At 48.9% G+C, this 21,511-nt stretch overlaps 2 protein-coding genes across 9 annotated transcripts in view; both read left to right on the top strand.

Moving 5' to 3' along the window:
* NR6A1 (nuclear receptor subfamily 6 group A member 1) overlaps window positions 1-6,638 on the top strand; it is a 224,907-nt gene extending 218,269 nt beyond the window's left edge. For all 6 annotated transcript variants that reach the window (XM_042963338.1, XM_042963340.1, XM_042963339.1 and 3 more), the window contains 3 exons: window positions 2,217-2,338; window positions 4,005-4,157; window positions 6,263-6,638. In XM_042963338.1, coding sequence (XP_042819272.1) covers window positions 2,217-2,338; window positions 4,005-4,157; window positions 6,263-6,351 — 364 coding nt within the window. In that variant the 3' untranslated portion in view covers window positions 6,352-6,638. The remainder of the gene's footprint in view (window positions 1-2,216; window positions 2,339-4,004; window positions 4,158-6,262) is intronic.
* Window positions 6,639-13,494: 6,856 nt separating this feature from the next.
* NR5A1 (nuclear receptor subfamily 5 group A member 1) overlaps window positions 13,495-21,511 on the top strand; it is a 32,538-nt gene continuing 24,521 nt past the window's right edge. The window contains exons 1-3 of one of the 3 annotated variants that reach the window (XM_042963956.1): window positions 13,495-13,735; window positions 14,614-14,772; window positions 20,389-20,686. The gene's annotated coding sequence lies outside the window, so the exon portion shown is untranslated. Of the gene's footprint in view, window positions 13,736-14,613; window positions 14,773-15,135; window positions 15,173-19,644; window positions 19,720-20,388; window positions 20,687-21,511 lie in introns of those variants that run through there. The other 2 variants (XM_042963959.1, XM_042963957.1) reach the window with 2 other exon arrangements.

The raw sequence follows: 21,511 nt of genomic DNA, 5'->3' as shown, positions 1-21,511 counted from the left end.
GCAGCATACCCTGCACGTAGCTGAGTTGAGCCCTGGGCTGAGTTGCTGTGGGGACCTGACAGTCAGGGAGTGGACAATGGAGTGCTGAGAAAGCAACAGGCTTGGAATCAGAAAATTTAGGTTTAAACTTTGGCCCCACCCACCACCACTTATCTACCATGTAACTTTTGTGGAAGGCAAGATGCTCTTCTTTTGCTTCCTTATCCCTAACGTGGAGGTGATATCTCATGGTTGTCAGGGGGGTAAAATATAAGAATGCACTAGGGGCACAGTAAATAACCTCTCTGAGCTTTGTTTTCACATGTGAACAGAGAATTGTAATACCAATTTGGTGGATGTATTGGGAGTATCCCATGAAATAATGTGTGTCGAATATTTAACAAAGTACCTGGCAAGTAGCAAATGCTCACCAAAGGGTAGAATGGTAGGTAAGGTTAGTATAGGAGCTGTTCAGTATAAATTTGTCTATCAGCCAGTTTGGGAAAGCATTAATAAAGTTATAAAAACTGTTGGGCCAGGCACAGAGAGAAATGGAGTCAGCCGTCATTGTTGAGATCAGCTGATGGAAGAAACGAAACCCCAGCTCAGACTGAGGGGGAGCCAGACTTTGGGGCAAAAGGGTCAGGGCTCTAGATTGCAGGTAGCTGCTGCTGTAGCTCCCCCTGGTGCTTGAGAAGGGCAGATGCCTCTGGCTCCAACCAGGGCCAGGCTTTCCCCAGGGAAGAAAAAATGTGCTGCTTGCCCAGGAGGCCAAGCCCTTGCAAGGCCTTCAGAGTCAACGCAGAAGGTAGTAGAGCCCAGACAGCAGTAGTACATCCCCAGGTGTTGAGGGGGGCAGACAGCGCCTTCTTGCCTGGCATAGGGCTGCAGTACTCAGATCTGAACATGCCACCAGGGAGCAGTCCCAGGGCTGAGCATCTTCTCTCCATGACTGAGCTGCATCTAAGGCCTGTCTGGAACTCTCCTTAGTCCACTCCTGGAAGGGCAGAGGCTGAGCGTGACCCCGACCCCAGCTTTTATAAACACTTGCTTCCCCATTAAGCCTTTTTGCCTTCTTGGTTTGGTGGTGTCCCCACCTTTGGTATGAGGTGTTCCCCACTAGGACCCAGAGGATTAGTCCTCTAACCTTGGCTTCCTTTTTCTAAAACTTGGTCTTCCCCCAAGGAGCTTTCTCCTGATCCAAAGAAAGGATCATGGTCCGCATTGAGTCTTACCTGCTATGTAGATGTTGGAAAAACCAAGGCCTTGGGAAGTTAGCGCAGGTTCCAGGTTCTAGCTCTGCCACCAACTGTATGCTTGTGGACCAGTCTCCTTCATTCTTTGAACTTCAGTTTCTCGTCTGTACAGTGGTAATGATAGTCTCACCTAGCCCATAGGGCTGAGAACATTAAATGAGAAAGTACACATAAAGTGCCCAGCACAGGGACACCTGGGTGGCTCAGATGGTTGAGCGTCCAACTTCAGTTTGTGGGTTTGAGCCTCGCATCAGGCTCTCTGCTGTCAGCACAGAGCCTGCTTCAGATCCTCTGTCTCCCCCTCTCTCTGCCCCTCCCCCACTCACATGCTCTCTCTCAAAAATAAATAAATGTATTTTTTTAAAGTGCCCAGCACAGAGACTGGTATGACATGGAGGCTCAGTTAATGTTTCTGTCCCTCCCTAGCTGAAGCCAGGGATGCCAAACATTTTTTTTCACTGTGTGTAACCTCAGCCCTGCTAGAAACAGTGAACCTAAAAAATATAACCGTCAGCTTTTTCTTCATCGTGGCAGAAGCTCACATAGAGTCACCATGGCAGCTGCCGTTGACACTGCAGACTGCATTTCAACAGTAGCAGTACCTTGGTAATGTCATATTTCTCCACATTTACGTTTCACAGACTGCCTTTGGCCCTTGTTACCCTAAGCAGACAAGTGTTACTATTTTACAAAAGAGGACCTCAAAGGTTAGAGGGGTCAAATGATTTTCCCAAAGTCTTACAGCTTTTATATGTTGGAGCTGGATTTGAACTTAGATTTGATTGACCCCACCTGACCTTGGGAACAGCAGCTTATATGAGCTCTCTTGGCTGCTAGACAAACCATGGAGCTACCTGTCCTTCACAAATGGTTCTGGATTCCATTTCCCCCAAGTTCGGGCTCTTTTCAATCCTAGATTCCTTAAGGAGCTATAGGAGACCTCTGGCTTCCCTTCCTTGACCTCCACTGTCTGTTTCCCAGATTTAGTGATGAAGGGATGGAGGTGATCGAGCGGCTCATCTACCTATATCACAAGTTCCATCAGCTAAAGGTCAGCAATGAAGAGTACGCTTGCATGAAAGCAATTAACTTCTTAAATCAAGGTAAGTAGCTGGGGATGAGGAAAGGGGACTTTGTTGTTGTTGTTGGCCAGAGAGCATTTGCCCTCGTTTCACACACCACCTCCCACCCCTTTACCCTCCGGACTGTCACACAGAATCTGTCACACGATGTGGGTACCAATCTTAGATAAAGGCCTGTGCTCTCCTCATCCTGCCCCTCTATAGTGCAGAGCATGCTTTGGATTTTTTCTTCAAACCTAAATGCCACAGTCTCTATAACTCATAGAGGAAGGAAAAGGATTCGCTTTGTTTAGTCAGTTTTAATGCATTTAAACACAGACACCAAGGACAGTACATGCGTCATTTAAAATTTGTACCAAGTTTACCAGCAACTGAAGAAGACCAGGGTGACTGATGAAACTATTGGAGATAAGACCTCTGTGACAGTCTGGCAGTGCTTCTGACGGCCCCTTCAGGGCAGAATGGTGGTGCACAAGAACTCACACAATGCATATCAAGCATGGCTTTTGTTTAGAGGAGGGCCGAATGTGGTTTATGTGGGGGATTACCTGCAAAGTGGCACTTGGTAGCTGCTAGTGACCGGAGTGTGGAGGAGAATTTGTATTCTCTTTTTTCCAAAGTAGTGTATGAGTGCTGTACTCTCACAGTGCAACGGGGCGCTTTTGCTGCCTTGTAACATTGAAAGTACTCTCTTCCTGTGTTCAGTTTCCTAGTCGAGACTTCCAATACCCTCCTCTTTGCCTACTCCTCCTGCTGCTTCTCCACTATTCATTCATTCGTCTTCTCCACTCATTTATCTGCTGTTCTGTGTGCCTTCCCTAGACCAGGCACTGTGTTGAGCATTAAAGACATTAAATAAAAATAGACCCCAGGTCTCTGGCCTCAAGAAATACACACTTTAAAATGGCACTTGACACATTACTTGAGCCTCAGATGGGAGGGAGATCAGCAGCAACTTCTTGGAGGAGAAATCTGAGTGGGGCCTCAAAGGCTGGGTAAGATATATATAGAGAGAGAATATTTATGTTCTCTTATTTATGTATATATAAACGTGTGTGTGTGTGTGTAAACTATATATTCTATAGATAAAAGGGATAGTGTGTGTGTGTGTGTGTGTGTGTGTGTATACATACATGTCCATATATATTATATATACACATACACATTTTTATATAAAGAGAGAAATCTATATAGAAAAAAGCTGGAGTGACAGCCCAGGTAGAATAGTGTGAGCAGAAGCACATAGGAGACCATGTGTGAGTATATGCCTAGCATAAACGTGTAGGCTCCGCAAGCTTTCTGATCGGCCTCCAGCAAAGGGCCAGTTTAAAGATACTCTGAAAGATACATTATGAAAGGTAGATTATTCAGCCAGTTGTTGAACATCCACTGGTGCCTGTTTTGTGTCAAGCACTGTGCTGGGAGCTATGTAGGAGCTGAGGAAGATAGAGCCTAGCACTCAAGTGTTTCAGTCTAGTGATTCTCCTTTATAATTTTTTGCCTGTATCTGATTTCTCTTCCCTTGTCCAGAGTTTTGTTCCTCCATGTCAGAAAGAGAAAAGGTCTCCTGTTGTGACAATGTTTAATAACTTTTAATTGAAAGATGCACATATTGAAGGAGCTGGTGTTCTTTCCCCAATAGAAAACCCCTCCATTTCCTGTGTGTGTGTGTGTTTTTTTTTAACAGATATCAGGGGTCTGACCAGTGCCTCACAGCTGGAACAACTGAACAAGCGATATTGGTACATTTGCCAGGATTTCACTGAATATAAATACACACATCAGCCGAACCGCTTTCCTGACCTCATGATGTGCTTACCTGAGATTCGCTATATTGCAGGTAACATTCTTAGTGCTGGGCTTCCAAACCTTCCTTGGCTTGTGAAGGGAATGAGACAGGCAGTGTTTTCAAAATGCTTATTCCAGGCCCATCACCAACTGCATAAAAGAGCTTCTACCATTGCCCTCAGAAAAGTTACATTATAATGAGAATTTTGTGTTTTCTTTGTAGGGAAAGAGAGTCTGACATTTCCTTTGTGCCTATGATGTGCAGGGTGCTTTGTGGCCTTTTGTTACTTAATCTCAGAACAAACTGCAAGGCTAGTGATTGGTGATATTATGGTCATTCAGTGGATGGCGAAACAGGCTCAGGGTTTCTCAAATTAACTTCAATTCCTGAGTTATATACTTTAAAAGGGTGGATTTTATGGTATTTGAATTAATTATATCTCAATTTTTTTTTTTAATTTTTTTTTTTTTTTTTAACGTTTATTTATTTTTGGGACAGAGAGAGACAGAGGATGAACAGGGGAGGGGCAGAGAGAGAGGGAGACACAGAATCTGAAACAGGCTCCAGGCTCTGAGCCATCAGCCCAGAGCCCGACGCGGGGCTCGAACTCACAGACTGCGAGATCGTGACCTGAGCTGTAGTCGGACGCTTAACCGACTGAGCCACCCAGGCGCCCCTCAATTTTTTTAATTAACTTCATTTTGGAAAATTTCTTACAGATTTTCTGGGATCATTCATTTAAAGTGATACCTTTAAAATAATTCTCAAAAATTATACCTTTGCAAAGGAATTCTTGTTGTTATGGTTGCTTTAGTTCATTTGGTAAAGATTCTTGTGTAGAGTAGCCAGTATACACTGAGGGAAAACACAGAAATGTGACCTCTAGACTAAGATTGTTCCTGTCAGATTCAGCAGTGCAATTTTGAAGGAAAAATTTTTCAATCTGATAAAGGAATTTTTGTTTCTACTTTTTGGACCTAGATAGTCTAGCAGATCTGAAATGGACCTAAAATTTTGGAATTTTAGGGGTGCTTTGGTAGTTTATATCTCAGCATTTCCAAATCTTTGTCTTACTGAACGACATTAATTCAGATGCTCTCTGAAATAAAGAGAGGGCAGTAATTAATACTGAGATGGAGTCTCAACTCTGGCAGCATTTTGAATCACCTGCAAAGCTTTTAAAAAATATCTGTGCTTGGATTGTACCCCAGAAATCCTGATTTAATTGATATGGCATGGGACCTGGGCATGACTCTAAGATACGGTCAGGGAGAAGAACGACGGCCTCAGATATCTACAAAGTATGTTAGCACACTGAATGCTCTGTGAAGTCCTCCAATAAAGAAACCTGTATACCTTTATGAACCCTGAATTTCTCAAATGTACTTGCCCCTGTGATTACCCCCCTCCTTTTCTTTCCAGTACTTTTACTCACCCATTATACTATTCGAAAGAATAGTGCTTTTTGGAATGCTAGTTAGAGAATCTAACAGGGAAAAAAAAAAAAAAAAAAACCCAGAATATGTTTCTCATGGTATTTTAGCTCTAAGAGAACATCTAGGAATACCTTTCAGTTTCAGATTCTTCATCTATAAAATAGGGATAAAAAGTTCCAGCTGTCACATGGAAATATTGTGAGCATTAGATAAGGCATTTAAACACCTAGTGCAGAGCAAGTAAATGGTAGCAATGATTATAGCTTGCACCATTACTAGACTCTCTAGGGCACCAGAATGGGTCTGGGTATCAGGATGTTAACACAGTTTGTCTGATACTCCTGGCACTTTTCTTGCTCCAATCACTCAAAAGGGCAATAAACATTCTCTCAGGGTGCCTGGGTAGTTCAGTCAGTTAAGCATCCGACTCTTGGTTTTGGCTCAGGTCATGATCTCACAGTTTGTGAGTTCGAGCCCCACATCAGGCCCTGTGCTGATGGCAAGGAGCCTGCTTGGGATTCTCTCTCCCTCCCTCTCTGCCCCTCCCCTGCTTGCTCGCTCTCTCTCTCTCTGTCTGTCTGTCTCAAAATAAATAAACTTTAAAAAAAAAAAAAAAAAAAAAAGGCAACATTCTCCCTTTACCAGCCTGAGAGGAAGGAGGCAGCTACACTTTCCCACTGCAGCCACTTGCTAACTCTTCTTTTCCCACCTTGTTACCAGGAAAGATGGTGAATGTACCCCTGGAGCAGCTGCCTCTCCTCTTTAAGGTGGTACTGCATTCCTGCAAGACAAGTGTGGGCAAGGAATGACCTGTTCCCAGCGCCCCTCCTCAGGCCAACTGCAACGCCTTGGGTGGGCAGGACAGGCTCCAGAAGAAAGAGCCAGAGAGACCAAGGTGGAGGCTGTGGAGCAGTGTTTCCAGTCGCCTCCATAGCAAGAAGAGTTTTTGTTTGTTTGTCTGTTTTTTTAACCTCATTTTTCTATATATTTATTTCACGACAGAGTTGAATGTATGGCCTTCAACATGATGCACATGCTTTTGTGTAAATGCAGCCGATGCATTTCCTTGCAGTTTACAGAATGTGAAGATGTTTAATGTTATAGTGTTGTCATTGTTTAGAGATAGTTCTTTTGTATTTTGAGGGAGAGGGTGGGATGGGGCTGAGATGAATATTTCCATAATGTTGACAAAGACGACTACCTCAGTGGGAAGGGAGGGATGTGACCATCCCTACTTTTTCCACATGTTCTCAGCAGACTCCTACATTAGTCTGTCAGAGAGCGAACTGCCTTTTTCTAGCTACCGAATTGCCAGGTAAAAGTAAAAGAGCACATCATAAAGGGGCAAAGTGGCGTTGGGAGGTTTATCAAGCAAAGTGGGGAAGACACTGGGAACAGGACAGGAGATAAGGATTTAGCCATCTCTTTTCTTTGGAAAGCATGACAGTTGAGGGGGAAGGGCACAGGGACCAAATCTAAGTTAGGTGTCCTCCCTCCATACAAGTCCTCAGGGAGAAGGCTTTCTGTTCTCACACCATGCTGTGGGCTCCCCCCGCCCCCACCGTCTGAACCGCCACCGTCAGTTTCTGCCACTGTCAACTTTTCATCCACACAAGTCCCTGGCAGTAAGTTAATTCTTGGGACTTGTCTACCAGCTCCCTAGGGGTCACAGCTACTTAGTTTCTTTACCTGGATCTACCAAGGTCCACTTTCCTCAGACTCCTGTCTCTCTCTTATAAATTTGGCTTCCTATTGGCCCTTTGAAAAAAACTGAACAAAATGTCATGCTCTGAATCCTGGTGCCCACTGCTAATTTATTCTCCTTTCACCTTGCTTTCTTCAAAGGGTAGTGGGACAAAGGCCAGACTGCCAGAAGAATAATCTTCCTTTCCCTGTTCCTCCCCTCACCCCATCTCGTCCCACCCTCAGGACTGAATCCCAAACCTGCAGTCTTTCATACAGTGGGAAGGACCATCCCCCCACCTGCTGAACAGAATTTTTGCCTCTTCATTCTACTCCCAAGTTCTCCTAATCTCTCCAAAGTGAGACCAGGTTTCCTTAGAAAGCCCAAGGATCAGAGTGGCCCAGCTGCCTGTTAGACTATCAGTGGCCTGGCTGACCAAGGCCTAGAGGGCTGGAGTCCAAAGCACCTGGAAGGGAAGTGGCAGGGGGTGGGGTGAGGCTTGAAACTACCTCATGTTCCTCAGGGTCCGGCTACCCCCTCTGCAGATATGGCCTGGACCTCCTAGTCTTTCACTACCTGCCCTACCTAGTCCTGGGAAACGTTCCTTACCCTCTTGGCTTTGGCCAGCGGCCATACCATGTCTGTCTTAGAGTTCTTTCAGGTGCTTTTCCTTTCTTTGCCTTACTAGAGCAGTTGTCTCTGCCTATACCCAGGTGCCTCCCACAGCCAGTGCAGCAGACAGACCACTTAACTGGGTGCCTCCCTGGGTGGGCTTGAGGGGCCCACAGCATTTTGTTTTTCCTGTTCAGTCAAAGGTCTTTTGCTCTCTTCCCAACCCGGCCTTGCAAACTTGCCCAGTCAGCCACCACATCATGTGCGTACCAGGTAGTCCGTGTCAGATTGTAATCTTTTCTTCCCAGTGAAATGTTACGGGTACCGGCAGAATGATGACTTTGTCCCTTGATGGATCTAAAACTCAGAGCATTTATTATTCCTTAATGCCATTTCTCCAGCTGCTCTGAAAGAGAAAAGAGACATGTTCCTCAGGAAAAGCTCCAACCAGAATGTTTTTCACTAGTTGATGGGAAGTGTTTTGTGTGTGTATCTGTTTATTTCTGAGTTCACAATATTTTTGTTTCCCTGAATTTTTTTATTTAACCAACTAGATCACATTCTTTGGCTACAGGTCAGACTCCAAGCTGCTTTCCTCAAGGTAGGGGAGGAGACATATATCAGAGTCCCCTTCTCCAAGACTGCTCCTGTGTGCAGTATCTTTCTTTGCTCTAGACCTCCATGTGTCAAATTACTTTTTGAAATTGCTTTTCTCTTAAATTAAGCATTTTACCGGTTGTGTTGGATATCAAAGGAAATTGCTCTCTGACAAGGCAAGAGCATGTCTCTCCAATAACGCAGCGTTAAACAGAGCAAGTTGTTAATTTGTGGAGTGGGGGAAAGCTTCTGCAAGTTGCCATTGTACAAATCCATTTTTACAAATGTTTGCAGCAGATTCCACAGAACAAAGAGCCCATTCATTGCCAAGAGCCCTGCAGAATTTCTGAGCCAAGTGGCCGTGTGTTCCAAGCCGGAGCCTGACCTGTGGACAGCCTTTAATGTCTTCTGCACCCAGTCCTTTTATGACGTGGGCTTTTTTTTAAACAGGGTAAAGTGAATGTGTTGCATTGCAAACTCAGGTATTAGGAGGAGAAGGTAGGAGTGTAGCTAGCAGCGTGGAGACATTAGGTCAGCCACTAGATGTATTTGTGAATTTGGTTTGAAGGACACAGAGAAAGGTTGGAGGGGGAGGTTTGGTGTGTTTGTTTTTTGCCTTTCTTCCCATAATGTTTGGTTAACAAGGTAGCCTTTTTGCTAGTGGAAGAAGAAAAAAGTTGTGCATGTTGTCTCTAATTCCCTTCTCTTCTGTCCTCTCTCTGATCCCCTGCTACCAACAGCGCTCACTTTGAGTGAGAGTTTTTCCACCATAAAATTATAACCCTGAAAGCTGTGGTAAAGCTGTGTGCACTGCATTGAAACACACAGGCTTTTCCTTTCCTTTCCCATTAAGTGTTTTCTCGACCCAAGATAAAAGTTTGGAATCTTGGAACTTCACCTACAACTCATGCTCTCTGGCTCCTTTGTAGAATTTTGGAATTTTTCACAAGGTTCAGTGGTCTCGCCCTTAGTCTGGAGAAACTCCCCAGAACCTGTCTCTAAGCACTCCACCTGGCTCAGAGGACACCGGCCCCATGTCTGCCCCGTAAGTGAGGTGAGCAAGCCTCCAGGGATAGAAGGCAGCACGCAGGAACCTCCCTGTCCTGTTCTCCAGAACCAGAGGATGCATCAAGGGAATCTCAGGGTCTCTAAGGCATTGCTGACAGTCACCCACCCCACACTGACTTGCTTCTCACTTGCCACCCCATTTCAGGGATGTGAGTACCTGCCATGGCCAATACGTTACCAGGTCCTTAAAACCCTGGGCTCTCTGAGTTAGCTACCTTGTTCTGCTCCCCATTTCCTAACTTTGTTTGTTCTTGATTTCCAATCAAGGAATGGGACAGATGGAGACAGATGAACAAACACACTGGGCAGCACCTAAGCCATGTCCAAGGTTGGCCGAAGTAAGGGGACCCTGGCCTCTCAGTAGGGCAGGAAGTTGAGCAGTTGTTCCAAGTCTTGAGGTCTGGGCCCCTGGTTTATATGCCTTTTTCCTTGTTGCTTTTTAAAATTTTGCAATTATTTTAAGAAATCCAGGCTTTCAGACCAGCTCTTTTATTAAACTTTTCTTTATTGATTTTTTAAAACAAAAAACAAAACTAAAAAAAAAAAAAAAACAAAAAAAAAAAAACCCACCCACACTATTCTTACTTTCCCCAACTTGATCCATGAGAATCCCCTACACTCCCCTCTGCCTTTGCAGTTAATCATTCCTCCCTTTTTCCTCAGCTTGAAGCATCTATGTCCAGTGTCTGTGAAATGATGTTTTATCTGTGTCTCAGGATGAGAAACGGCAATCATTCCACCAGGTGCTGGAAACTGATTAGCCTCGAGGCAAGGGTTTCTAGGGCCACAGCTCAGGGATGTGTATTTAATTACAGGGTCCCCAGAAACCCCTCTCTTGGCTGCCACAAGCAGCAGCTTCTTTTTTTGGGCTTGAGAGCTAGGCCTGGACGTTTCCTCAGAAGCAGGAGCCCTAGAGAACATGTGGAGTCTGGGAGCAAGCTGGGGCTTCCTTCTCAGCTAGACCTGGGCTACCTTGAACTTGAAGACTTCTGGCTGTCCTGCAACATGAGCCACGGTGGCTCTGCCTCGGTATACCAGCTCATAAAAATGCCTGGTCCCTCTGCCCAATCCAGCTCCCGTCTGGCCTCCCTCCTCTGGGCCTGCAGCCCTAAATGAAGCACAGCCTGCTCAAGAATCAATTGCAGGCTCAAAGGGAAGCTGTGAGGTAGGCCAGAGTTTGCTCCAAGCCCAAGAAGAAAGTTGTGTTACTGGTGGAGGCTGGTCTTCTAAATCCTGGAGCCAGCCCTGCCAGCCAAAGGATCATTTTTGCCCTTTGGTGACCATTTTTTTTTTTTCTTTCTCTGAAATGTCTTATAATAGCTAAGAATGTTGTTGACTCAAATTTCCATGAAAAAGAAAAAAATAAAACTACCTCTTGAATGACATCCTGATCGATTCCTCCCTGAGGAATCCTGTGGGAAAAAAATACTGCAGCTCCCTCTCTGTTTACATGTTTCTGTCAGGAAAGAAGCCCTGCCTGCCCTGGGGTGTTGGTGTTTTTGTCCGTGTTGCCATCCCAGGCTTGCGATAGGGGCTTGTGGCTGCATTGCAATGTCTGGGCCGCGTCTGGGGAGTCCCAGCCACCTGCCCAGCCATGGACTAGCCACTCCCTCCCCTGCAGAGATCACCATTTCCTTCCTGTGATCCAAGGCACAGGGAGCACCACCTCCCACAACCCCACCGTCAGGTGCTGTAGTGGCACACACATCAGTGAACGTGTCCCTCAGCTACCTACCGTTGGCCCACTTGCACCCACAGTCCTGTGTAGGAATCGCATAAATGGGATGTCTCTGAGCCCTTGTCCCCAAAGGGCCGGCCAAGGGCTACCCAGGCCCTCTGCTACCTCCCACCCTGCCAGCTGGCAAGGGATGGGCCCTTTTCTGTGAATTGACTACCTGTGGAAATGTGACCAATTAGTGTGAAATGCATGTTTAGCAAATGTTAGGTACTGTATTTGAACCAATAAATGTGAATCCTTCTGCACGTGGCATCTGTCTGTGAAGCCTGTCTGGGGTTCTGGGGAGGGATGGTGGGGTGTCCAGAGGAGCTGGCTGGGGCCTTCAGACCCGTTGCTCCTGCTTGTAGCAGACACCCTCCCCACTCGGTTCCTGTTGCTGAGGGTCTGGCAGAGGGATAACTCAGAGCTGCTTGAATCAATGGCCCAGTACTGAGTAAGGTGTCTGCTCTGTGTGCCAGGCGCTACGCTGGGACTTTTCACAAACCTGAACCTCCTTGAGCTCCAAGGATTATTACCTCTGTTTTATTGAAGTGAGGTGAAGGGACTCATTCAAAGTCATGCAGTCAGAAGGTGGCACAACTGGAGGAACTAAGTCTGGTGGGGGAAGGAAACACAGACCTTTGCAGTACAGTGGGATCCAGTTGTAATGAAGGACATATATGAGGTTGTAAGGGTGTAGAGGAGGGAGTGGCTTGTTCTACTCAGGAAGTGCTTCACAGAGGAGTGTTGAAGGCAGGTCTTGAAGAAAGGCACCGGACAGAAAGGAAGCTAGACCAGGTAGAGATGAGAGAGATCAACATCTTTGAAGGCCCACCCAGCTTTGAATCAGAAACATGCAATATTTGGGTATAACAAGGGATTGCCGTGGCAGGAATGGTGGCAGATGGAAAGGATTAGCAAGAGTTGAGGCTGGAGAAGCCCTTGGGAGCCTTGAATGCCACATTCAGGAGTTTAGGAAGGAAAGCCATCTGCCACATCTCTGAAAGACAGCTGTATCTCAGTGTAGCAGTCTGCTGGTGGTACCTTGCCTATTATGACACCACAGTCCAGCCTATTAACATCTGTCTTTCCAGTAAATAGATGAGGTTTTCTAGAGCTGAGAAAGTGGAGGCTCTAAGGGGTCAAGGATTGTGCCCAAAGTCACACAGGAAGTGTCAAGACTTGTACCCAGAGATGTCCAACTTGAGAGCCCAACTGTCCTGTAATCCTGCTGTTCATATGATCAGAGAAGTGTCAGAATTGGGGTTGTGGGTTATATGAACACAGGAAAGATGAAGGTTCCTCAGTTTGAAACCATAGAGGCTGAGGAGAGTCTGATCAAAATCTATTAAATCCCCATGTGTGAAATGAGGGGAAGCCCAGCTCCCTTCCCACACCTCAGCCTCCTCTGGCACAAGGGACCAGAGAACCCTTGAGGTTTGGAAGAGGTGGTTTTAGAATGAAGGAAACCCTGCAGAACTAATTAATAGACTTTTCCTTGCTGCACAATAGGGAACAGATAAAACACAGAGGTGCAAGGAAGAGAAGAAACACATTCGCTGAGTGCCTAGTGAGGGCCAGGCACTGTGATGGGGGCTTCACATGCATGATCTCCTGTAATTCCCAGAACAGCTTTATAAGGTGTAGGCTTCAGCCCCATTTTACTCCTAAGCAAATTGAGGCCCAAAGAAATTAAGCTCTTTGCCTAAGGTGACATATGAGGAAGTGGCAGAGTTGGCTTTTGAATCCAGGTCTATCTGATACCAAAGTTACAACAGGCTTCCTCCCTGCTCTGCCTGAGCAGTTCAACAGTGCTGAATATGAACGTCTGGAGTTTGTAACAAAACTCAATAATGGCCTTTGGTTGAACTTTTTGCTCTTAACAAAACAAAACCCTATGAAACTAATAAAGGATTAATTTCTGTAAGAGGTGAGTAAATGGACCTAACCAAATTAATCTGAAAAGTGGTGCCATCCCCCAAATAGGTATAGTACTACAGACGCTGAATCTATGGTTTCTCAGAACACAGACAACCCAACAAGGTGGCTTCCTGGAAAAAGTAGGAGTTCCACTGTCAAAAACCTGGGAAATACTGCACTCAGTCTACCTTCCTCTTAACTGATTCCCAACCTTCGTTGGCATATTAAAGGCTCTGAGAAATCTTACCTGAAGAAAGCTAATTTCTGTTTAGCCCAGGGCCTACCAGAAAAGTATTTAAACATGGAATATTTTTTTCTTCCTGTTAAAATTCTGCTGGGACAGTGTTCCATGGAACAAAATGTAGAACATTGCTCTAAATTTATAAATTGCTATGGAACTAATGCTGAGCTTTTGGTTTCCTTGAGTGCCAGGCAATAATCTGGAAGAATAATAAAGAAACATACATAGAGCAAGGCAAAAGCACAGTACTCGGCATTTTATACGCATTACATTTCCGATTCCTCAAAGTCACCCTCTGAAGTTGATGCTGTGAAGACCCCATTTTACAGATAAGAAAACCGAGGCCCAGAAAGGGTAAGTAATTTGCCCAAGGTTACGTAACTCATGTAACCTCAGGAATTAGTATAAGCGAGCACTGAGTGCCTCCTGTTACGTAGGATTTGTGCTGACTTCCTTATCCTAACACAAATCCTCTGAGGTGAGTAAGATCATCTCTAGGGCCACAGCTCTGGCTTATGTCAGAGTCTGAAGCCAGAAACCGCCAAGAAAATGATGGGTGTTGAGATCAGATTGGATGTGTCTACATGGATCCCTCCCTTAGGGATCATTTCCCTCAGGCAGCTTGTGTGACAGGCACCTCAGGGGTCTCGCCATCCGAGGTCTAATTCCAGCTCTTCCCCTTACCGGTTGTATGTGGCCTTGACCCAGATTGATACCTCTCACTTTCCTGGCCAGATAAATGGAGATGACGTGCCTGTCTTAGGAGTTAAGGAGGACTCACCGTCCCCGGTTGGAAGCTGTTATGAGGGGAGCCACAACCCCTCACACCCCAATAACAGAAGCCCAGAAGAGCCACAGTCCACCTCTCTGGCTTTGGCTGCCCACCAGGGTTTTAAGTCCACAGTGGTAACCAGCTCTCTGAGGTACTGTGGCAAAAGTGCCCAACCGTCAGACCTAGGGCTCTCGGGAGTCTTGTTCCCTTGGCAACAAGTCTCACCATGGAGACCACAGCCCCATCCTTGCCCTCCCGGCAAGCTCCCTCTCCACAGACCTTTCCTGTTCAGTACCTAGTCCGAGGAGAAGTGTAGGAACTGAGGAAAGCTCCAAGGAGGCCCCTTCTCAGGGTGAGGAGTTTGAGGCACAGCCAGCAGGAGAGGCGAAAGGAACTCCCATTCTTGTGTCCACTCTATGCCCGGCAAGGTTCTGAGGAGTCTACATACCGTGTCTTTTAGGTTAAAAGCCCAGCACTTTTACATAGTGGAGACCAAGGCTCAAGGAGACAAAACGGACCAGCCCAAAGTCTCACAGCTGGTCAGTGTTGGAGCTGACACTTGCATCCAGGGTGTCTGACCCAGGACCCCTTGTTTCCTCTGCAACTCCCTACCCACACTGTGAGTCACCACGGCTACAAACTGGGGAGGGTCAGATGGTTGCGTGAATCCCCTCCACCCTGGTTGTCGCATGAGTAGCAGCCAGCAGCCCTTTGAGGCCTGGGCCGGGCCCTGCGGCAGCAGAGGAACTGCACTATTTTAAGCCAGGGCCAGCAGGCCCCATGTGGGCACAGGGAGGGTGGCCTCGGGCCCTTGGCCAGCTTCCCGGAAGTCACCATGGCCTCCCTCCTCTCCCCTGAACAGCTTTCTGAGGCAGTCACTTCCCAACAAACAGGAAGGAGGCCCTCAGGCCAGGAGACCTCCAGCCCCAGCTTCCTTCTCCTACCCACCCCCCCATCTTCTCTACATGGGGGAGCCCACCATCTAGCTACGTGCCGTTATCTGGACTGACTCTTAGCAGGTGGGTGGCAGGGGGTCTGGACTTCTGCTTGGGCTGCCCCAGTTCACCCATTGTGAGTCTAGGGCCTCCACTTGCCCAGGCCCTTTGCCCCCTTGCCTACAGCCTTATTTCTCATATCCATTCCCATTGAAGCTGGCCACTGTGAGCCAGAGAGCAGAGCAGAGGTATCCCCAGACTGGTCCGACTCCAGGACCCTAGAGAAAGACAGACTAAGAGACTGAAACAGAAACAAACTGGGACATTGCCAGAGAAAGATTGAGGCAAAAACAGTGATAGACACAGATTAATCATGGCAGAGACAAAATTAGAGAGATGCTCAGAGACAAAAGCCGAGAGAAGCAAAGAGACAGCTGCAAAGGTCTGGGGCCAAGAGGGCAGCAGAATGGCTCTGAGTGGTTTGCTCCCGACCACCCCCCAAGTACAGGCCCTGTCTCAGGGCTGTGGGGGGCCCACCGGCTGCGCGGCTGAAGAAGAATGTGGGGAGCAAGGCTGGGTCACCCCTTGAGGGCCAAGCGTGTGCACTGTGAGATAAACTACTCCAGGAAGGGGGCCCCAGCTGCGGCTGCACGCTCCAGGAGCATGGCGGAGAGGCCCAGGCCCAAGGCTGAAGCCCCAGCCCTGTCAGACACCAAGCCCCTGCACCTCCTCCAGAGGATCTCTGCCAGGCCTCAGATTCTAGAAGGTCCCAGGTTCCTCAGCCCAGCCCTTAAGGGCATGCAGATTAGGTGAGCATCCCATTTGTAGACCTGGAAACCCTGCCAGCCATAGAGCCTCACCTCTCCAACTCCAGCCGTGGTCCTGGCTCAGGCGAGGGGGTGACCAGGCAGAGCAGGGACTCGTGCAGAGGAGTGCAGCGGAGGGGGTGGCTGTGCACAGGCCGCTGAGTTGTCCCCATGCAGCTTTGTGCACTCATGTGCGCCAGTGTGGGTCTGTGTGCGTTATCCATGTGCTTCCAGACACGTGGGCGTTTGTACACATGTATGCATCCACGTGCTGCCAGGAGTCCTACTCTGCCTCCACTAGCCCCTGCCCTCAGACTAGAGACGTAGCCCCCGGAGGCACGTGGTGTCTCCCACCCCCACCAGGTGGCCCAGTCCAGAGAACCAGGAGAAGAGCAAGCAGGTCTACTGCCGTCCCCCTACCCCCCTCCCCACACCGCAGCTGAGGCTCCAGCCGGTCACGGCCTTGACCTGGCACTACGGACTTCTCTGACATTGGCATCGGATCTGAACATCTGGCAGCAGGCTGATAAGGGGTGCAGCGGAAACAGCCTCCGCTGCTGCCAGCAGCCCCACCCCCTCCTGCCCTGCGAGGGGTCTCCACATCCACACTCCCCCTGCCTGCATCTCCCGGCCTGGCCCCTCTCTTGTCTCATTCCCTGCCTCAGTCTCCCTCTCCCCCATTGCCACTTTGTCTCTCTCTCTCTCTCTCTCTCTCTGAATTGCTCTCATTCTTTCCACCTCTCTCCCCTTCCTCTGTCCTGTTCTTTCTTTCTCTCTCTCCCTGTCCCTCTCCCTTTCCCTTTCCCTCTCTCTCTTTCTCTATTTCTGGGTCTGTTATGCTGTCAATGTCTCCTCTTCTGCCTTGTTTCTCTATGGGTTCTTTCTTTGTCTTTCTACACTGTGCCCCAACCCCAGCCTGATGATTCTCTCTCTCTCCTCTCCATTTCAGTTTCTAGGTCTCTAGTTTGTTTGTTCCTTGTTCCACCGCCAGGAAATAGGCCTGGCACTTTGGGAAAGTCCCCACTTAGAAGAGAGACCCTGGGCTTTGTTTGCTTGGGGAGGGAGGGAGGGGAGCCTGGGTCAGAACTACACCCCTTCTCCTTCCCCTCTGGGTGGGTCTCATGGCCTGGGACCACCTGGGCTGGAGCTTGAAGCAAAGGACAAATAATAGGCCACCCAGGGGCTCTGGCAGAGCAGAGAGGATTCTCACTCTGCAAGCCCGCTGTGTGGATTCAAATCCTAGTTCCATCAACACCCTTGCTTTGTGACTTTGGGAACACACCTCGTCTCCCTGAACCTGAGTTTCTTCATCTCTCAAATGCTGCTCATGGAAGGTGAGGAGAAAATACTGCTTAGCTCCCAGGATGGTGGAGGCTGACCACAGGTGTGGAATAGAGGGGACCCAGCACATAGGCACTTCCGTGTCAGGGCCTTGCCATTCCCTGCCAGCCTCACCCAGTAAGGGTGAGGGCAGAGGAGGGGCTGTGCAGAGGAAGGGGATGCCCATAAACATATCCAGGGCAATCAGAGGAGAGGAGCTCCCAGCCTGAGTGGCAGAAAGCTTCCGCTGACTGCCTAGGGACAGGAGGGGGAGACAGCAGAACTCTCCCTCCCACCCCCCGCCGGCAGCATGTGGGGCCTGTGGGGCCTTTGGTGCCCTGTAAGTAGTCATTCAACAAATGCTCACAGATGCTTGCTTGCTCTGTGCTGGCTGCTGTGGCCCCAGAGATAAATCAGCCCTGAGCCTTTCCTTGAGGGTTCCCCAGGCCGGGGTGAGTCACCCTATCACAGAAGGGCAAACAGTGTTCAGGATGATGGTGCAATCTCAGACTCAACACAGAAAGGGCCCCTGAGGACTGACCGGCCAGGCCTTCGGCTTACTGCTTGTTTGTGTTTTGCTAACACTTACTGAGCACACATGACATGCCAGGCAGCCACTGAGCATGTCACATGTATTGTCTCATTTTGTCCCCATTTTATGGAGAGAATGTGAGGCTCAGACAGAGAAGTGATTGGTCCCAGGTCACACAGCTGGGAAATGGCAGAACCCGGATTTAAGCCAGAGTCTCCACCACGAATCCCTCAGCAGTTCTACTCAGGGCCCAGAGGCTCACCAGGAGACTGACAAAGCCAGGCTAGTTCTTTCCATGACACCACAGTGTTGAAAGACCCTGTTTTGTCCTAGTATGAGAAGGCAGTGAAAGTGGACCTCATTTCATGGTCTCCCATCAAACGACGTGCAAAGGACCATGGTTGTTTGTTGTTCCATGTATGTGACATGTTGGTGATGATAAGGTGGTTGCTGGGATATTTCTTTCTTAAATTCAGAGGATTGAATGGTATCAATCCAGAAACAAAATCATTACATCGAAATGGGGAGACAATGGGGCGCCCTTGATTTCTGCTCAGGTCATGATCTCATGGTTCGTGAGTTCGAGTCCCACGTCAGGCTCTGTGCTGACAGTGCAGAACCTGCTTGGGATTCTCTCTGCTTCTCTCTCTCTTCCCTACCCCTGCTCACTCTGTCCCTCAAAATAAATAAATAAACTTAAAAAAAAATGGGGAGACTAGTTAGGTTCGGTCATATGCAAGAGAAGTATATCTTATAAGATGAATTTTTTCGGTGGATGAAGAAGGCATAATTATGAGGTCATGCATGTTGAGAAGTAAGTGATATGTTATGTCATAGGTAGAAATTAGAATTTAAATATAGTAGAATTAGACTATAGTAGTCCCAGGGTGCCTGGGTTGCTTAGCTGGTTAAGCCTCTGACTTAATCTCAGCTCAGGTCTTGATCTCAGGGTCGTGAGTTCAAGCCCTGCATTGGGCTCTGCGCTGGGCATGAAGGGCTATTAAAAAAAAAAAAAAACAACAAAACATAGTAGTCCCCCGTATCTGCAGAGGATACATTCCAAGACCCCCTCTGGATGGCTGAAACCATGGATAGTACTGAACCCTGAATACACTATGCTTTTTCCTATACATACATACCTATGACAGAGTTTAATTTATAACTTAGGCACAGTAACAATAACTAATAATAAAATGGAACAATTATAATAATATCCTATATATCCTACCTATAATAATAAAAGTTATGTGCATGTGGTCTCTCTCAAAATATCTTGTACTGTACTCCTCCTTCTTGTGAGGTGATAAAGTGCCCGCGTGATGAGAAGTGAGGGGAATGATGGAGGCACTGTGACAAGGCGTTAGGCCACTATGTGTTGACCTTCTAACGACACGTCACAAAGAGGATCATCTACTCCCTGACCCTGGTTGACCACAGGTAGCTGAAACAGTGGAAGGCAAAACCACGGATAAGTGGGGACTACTGTATACTTTAATTGGTAGAATCAATTAGTTATGACCGTCAGGAAGATTTTTGTCTTGTATGTACTTTCACAAAGCGAAAGTGTGTTCAGTGGCCCAATGAGGAAGACACACTAGGTTTTAAATAGAGTTGACTTCAGTTATCCAGAAAATCCCTGTTCCTCCCAAGCCAGATAAGTGAGGTGCTGTGTGATTGGCCTCCTTCCTCAAATGAAGGGGTGTGGTGAGGGTTTTCAACAATGATTGCCCCATGGACACCTGTGCCCTGCCCCAACCCCCAGGACCAATGTCTATGAGGTGAATCCTCCAAGAACTGAGACTTCTTCCCTTTTCTTCCCTTTTATCCAGTGCCTGGCATCTAGTGTGCACTCAGTGAATGTGAGGTGAATGAAGGAATGCACAAAAGAGGGTGTCAGGCAGCAGAAGGGTGCAGAACAGAGCACTTTGGGCCCTATGGGACCAGGACAGTTCAGGACCTGTCTGGACCTGGAGGTTGGACAGGGACATCCCTGGCTGCGTGGGGAGGCCCGGCCTGCTAGACAAAACCCCCTGCCCTCTGCCCTGCCCTATCCTGCCCTATCCTAGCTACCCACTTGGCCCAATCCTGGCCTAGCTAACCACCTGGCCCTGAATACACTAATACAGTCCAGCCTCAGCTTCCCCAGCTAGCAGCCCCCAGCAGATGGTGACATTCAGGAAAGCCAACATGGAACGCACCCGGGAGGTGTTTAGTCAGCTCACCTGATTGCCTTCCATTCCCCTCTTCCTCTCTTCACCTTCCGGAAGAGTAAAAAGATCAAGCCAAAGCAGCAGGGCCACCTGGTCAAGTCATCCATGCCCCTGCCTCCACTCCAGGATGACCTGACTCCACTCCCATGTCTGGGCCAGGCCGGACCCTGCCGGGCCAGGCCCCAGGGAGGTAGCCATTCAAGGGGAGAGAGGCCAGGCTGCAGGCCTGGTGGGGGAGCCGCCCATAAATCAGGCCCCACTCCCACCCAGTCGCTAACAAGCGGGGCTGCCTACCCGCCTACATGGGGTCCCTGCCTCTGGGCTCCCACAGCGGCCTGGAACAGCCAGCTGGCCAAGGCCTCCAGAGTGCCTTGGCCTCCACCCCCACCACGGCCCCCAGATAGATAGGGGTATTTTTTTTTTTTCTTTTAGGAGAAGAAAAAAAAATAGACCTAAATGAAGAGAAACACCAACAAAGAAGGAGAGAGGCCTGCAGAGTCACGTGGGGGCAGAGACCAATTGGGCCTCCGGTGCCCCCCCGCCCAGGGCGGGGAGGAGGAGGACGGACGGACAGGGCCAGCCTACTGTCCGCCTGCCGCCCGCCGTGGCGTGAAGGAGTTCCTGTGTGCCCACGGTCACCGCTGCCCCACCTGGGCTGCCGGAGTCTTCCCTCGGACCCCTGGTGCCCGCTGTCCACCCTCATCCGGCCTGAGAGCTCGCCTTCCGCTCCGTAAGTGAGGGCCTGGGCCCAGGCCTCTAATGGCCAGCCTCCCTCCTCAGTGCCTCCCTGCGGCCTGGGCCGGCCACTGCCTGCTCTGCTGAGTGACTGGTGCCCGCAGCTCTGGGTAGGGAAAGGGCCAGAGATTGCCCCAAACCTGCCCTCCCATCATGCTACCCCCTCTTCTTCCCCGGGCAGCTAATGGGAGGAGCTAGTAGGCCTGTGGGGACAGGCCCTATGGGCGTCTGCGGTGTCCCGCTGTCTACTGGTGGCCGAGCGTTCACAGCGCTGTGTTGGCCCAAGCCTAGCAGTCTGCGAACGTGTCCATGTTCCCTGGGCCTGTCTCTGGGTCTCTGCGTCTCCCTGCCTGTGTATTTGTGTGTCTCTCTGGATTTGCGTGTCTGTCTCCAACACACTTCTGTCTGTCAGTCCCTGTTCTGTGGCCCGTCCAGATCAATGTGTGCTTCCCTGGGTAGGTGGGTGAGGGGCTGTGAGTCCCCACATGTTGAGCTGGCACCTGGGGCCGTGAGGGGTGGGTGCAGTGCTGCCTCGTTCAACCTCAGGGCTCCCAACCTGTGATAGTGTGACCTCTGGGGAGGGGGGGAAGGTGAAGGGAGAGGAGGAGAACCCCCTCTGAGCCCAGCTCCCTAGACCACTGGGTCCCCCAGCCCAGACTTGTGCTTACACTGCCTGGGTCTTCTTCAACGATGTCCAGGAGACCCTAGCCTTTCCCCTCCATACCCTCCACTGCCCACTCCTATTTGCCACTTTCTGAGGGTCCCTCCCTGATGGAGCTCAGAGCACCTCCAGCGCCTGCAGCCGCTAGTGTTTCTCAGG

This window comes from Panthera tigris, chromosome D4, assembly GCF_018350195.1.
Source record: "Panthera tigris isolate Pti1 chromosome D4, P.tigris_Pti1_mat1.1, whole genome shotgun sequence".
NCBI classification, from domain to species: Eukaryota; Metazoa; Chordata; class Mammalia; order Carnivora; family Felidae; genus Panthera; species Panthera tigris.
The sequence above is the reverse complement of the archived record's forward strand: the minus strand, read 5'-3'. Positions and strand labels throughout refer to the sequence as shown.